The following is a 2500-nucleotide window of genomic DNA, read 5'->3' on the forward strand; positions in this document are numbered from 1 at the left end:
CATTAACACAAAATCTTGCTTCTCACAGAACCATTTTTAAAATATGTCCAATTGTGGAGTTTACAGAGATCGTTCTCTGAAGCAATATATACAAGTAACTCTGGAAAGGATGAATTTTCTTTGATGATGACATGGGGAACTTTGCTGCCGGGATTTGAACCGACGAAGGTCGGATTATTAATTCGCATGCTCTACCACTGAACTATAAGACTCGCGCGTGCTCGGACATTGAAATATGTTGATGTGGCAATTGTTCCGCTATATTGCTAGAACTGAAATTGCCGGCTAAATGCTGCATTTTTGCAAGCGCAATAATGTACACCACGCTAAATGAATCGAAAGTACAAGACTCTTGCTTTTGTCTCGACGTCGATTGTCAAAATTTTCAAATCAGTCTTGCAAAAAAAAAAAAAAAAAAAGAAATAAGAAAGAAAGAAAAGAGCCCTACTTCTGACCCCCAACCAAGTTGGAGTTGTACGTGGGAAAGGAAGAATGCAAAATAATTTATTATCATTATTGCCCCACGACAAAAATCTTATCTCTCAGGACCTTAATATTTTATTACGTTGTAATTTACCCTTGAGGAGTATTTACAACTTCGTTTTCTTTTCATATTGTGGTCTGTCCTATATTGAGGAAAAAGTAAAATTCTAGGGTTTGAATTGAAAGGAACTTTTGATAAAACTTTACATTGTAATAGCCCATTCGCACCACAGCTGAAATAGTTATTAACTAAAAACGACTTTAATTTCACGGTTTTCTCCACTGACCGAATGATTTGTTTAGCGGTAACGTTCAAAAGGAGCGCAACTCCCAATGTAAGGCATAGCCTGTGCAAACTTAATTTGACCAGCTTTCTACCATTTTCAAAGCATGTTTAATTTTTTATATATAGGTAACTCGACCACGACGCTAGAACCTTTTTAAATGAACCTTTGTACAAATGCTTTTAATAAATAGAATATCGAAATAGTGATATATGGATAAAATTTTGCTCTTGTGAATACTTTACAAAGTTTGCTATTGGAACAAGTATCAACCGGTGGTCAAATTTTATTTTGCCAGTCTAAATATTTAAGTTATCAGACCTGGGAAAATCTTTTACTAAGCCGCAGAGTTTGGAGGCCATATTTTGCCACCAGTAATAATCACCGATAACAAGCCGGCCACCAGAACCACAGAAAATTGGCACTTGTTCATTTTGTTTGAGTGATTAATTAAAAAGGCAACTTACATTCCCAGTTTGTCACAAACAAGCTCGTTGCATTATTTATGACGTTAATGGTTCGCCGGTAAAAGGATAATATCCTGGAAGGTCCTGGAAGGTCCTGGAAGGAACAGCCGGCGACAAGAAATAATTCCAAAAGATACGCAACTAATATTAAAACCCTTAACGATTTATAATATTCTACTCTTAAAAACAACTACTTGTTACATTCCCTATGTTCTTCAGTTGTTCATAATTACATATCTCCGATTTTAAAAGAATTTTGTGAATAAAACAGGCAATTGGAAGGCTGTCAACATACAATATATTTCAGTATCTTTTAAGATTTTTTCTGCTACGTAAACACATAAGAAAATGAAAAGTATCCTTTTTGTCTTTGTTACCAGTTTAATCTATCCAAAGTAAGCATTGCCGTTGTATCATTATAAGAGAGACGATTCTCCCACTCTTCGAAAACTCGTCAAAAAGTAGCGGCTTCTAAAAGTACGTAGTCTCCACGAATAAGGAAACATTTAACACGTTATAGTAAAGTTCAAATCACAGTGAGTGGAATTCGTCCGTGCGCAACCGTGAGATGGTTGAGTTGAACTCATGTGATCACTGGTACCTCCGAATGAATTCATATTTCAGTAAATTATCAAACACATTCAGTTCATCATATGCAATAAAATCCATAAAATGATGATACTTTATAACCTATTGTTTTACGCTTTGTGTTATTCGAAGCCTGGCTCTAGAAATTTGCTTTATACTCTAGAATATTCAACGTTTTGCAAGAAGGCGATCCATAGTGGATCTAGTCGTTTTAGATATTTATTTGTTTTTGCTGGCTTTTCAAATGCATCGCACTTTCACATATTTCACACTCAAAACGTCGGACGCACGATAAAGCTTTTGAATTCCTGGTTCGTCTAATATTCGTTTTCTTCTGGAGAAGAACTGTTGTGTTGTTGTTCTTCTTCACTGGCGATTTGTGATCCTTCTCTCTCTCGTTCCATGTTGCAGCTATCGTTTGATTTTTTGGCGCTGATTTCCGCTGCGTGCCGCTTTCGCCATTTTGTTCTTCGGTTTTGGAACCAGACTTTGACCTGGCTTTCTGTCATTCCAAGGGAATACGCCAACCGAGTTCTTTCTGGACCCGCTAAATATTTGGTCTGTTCAAAGGTCTTTTCAAGGGCAAAAATCTGATGACCACTAAACGTTGGTCGGGTGTGCTTTCTCTTTCCGTCTGAGTCACTTTCGACACACGCAGTATGGTTTTGCGTTGCTAAA

The 2500-nt window shown here is 36.8% G+C and overlaps 1 protein-coding gene across 1 annotated transcript in view; it reads right to left on the reverse strand.

Moving 5' to 3' along the window:
• Positions 1 to 1595: 1595 nt before the first annotated feature.
• Positions 1596 to 2500, reverse strand: part of LOC138043989 (homeobox protein Nkx-6.1-like) — a 2307-nt gene continuing 1402 nt past the window's right edge. Inside the window, exon 2 of the mRNA XM_068890546.1 lies at positions 1596 to 2495. Within this exon, the coding sequence (XP_068746647.1) occupies positions 2140 to 2495 (356 nt within the window). The 3' untranslated portion in view covers positions 1596 to 2139. The remainder of the gene's footprint in view (positions 2496 to 2500) is intronic.

This window comes from Montipora capricornis, chromosome 3 (genome assembly GCF_036669925.1).
Source record: "Montipora capricornis isolate CH-2021 chromosome 3, ASM3666992v2, whole genome shotgun sequence".
Taxonomy (NCBI): domain Eukaryota; kingdom Metazoa; phylum Cnidaria; class Anthozoa; order Scleractinia; family Acroporidae; genus Montipora; species Montipora capricornis.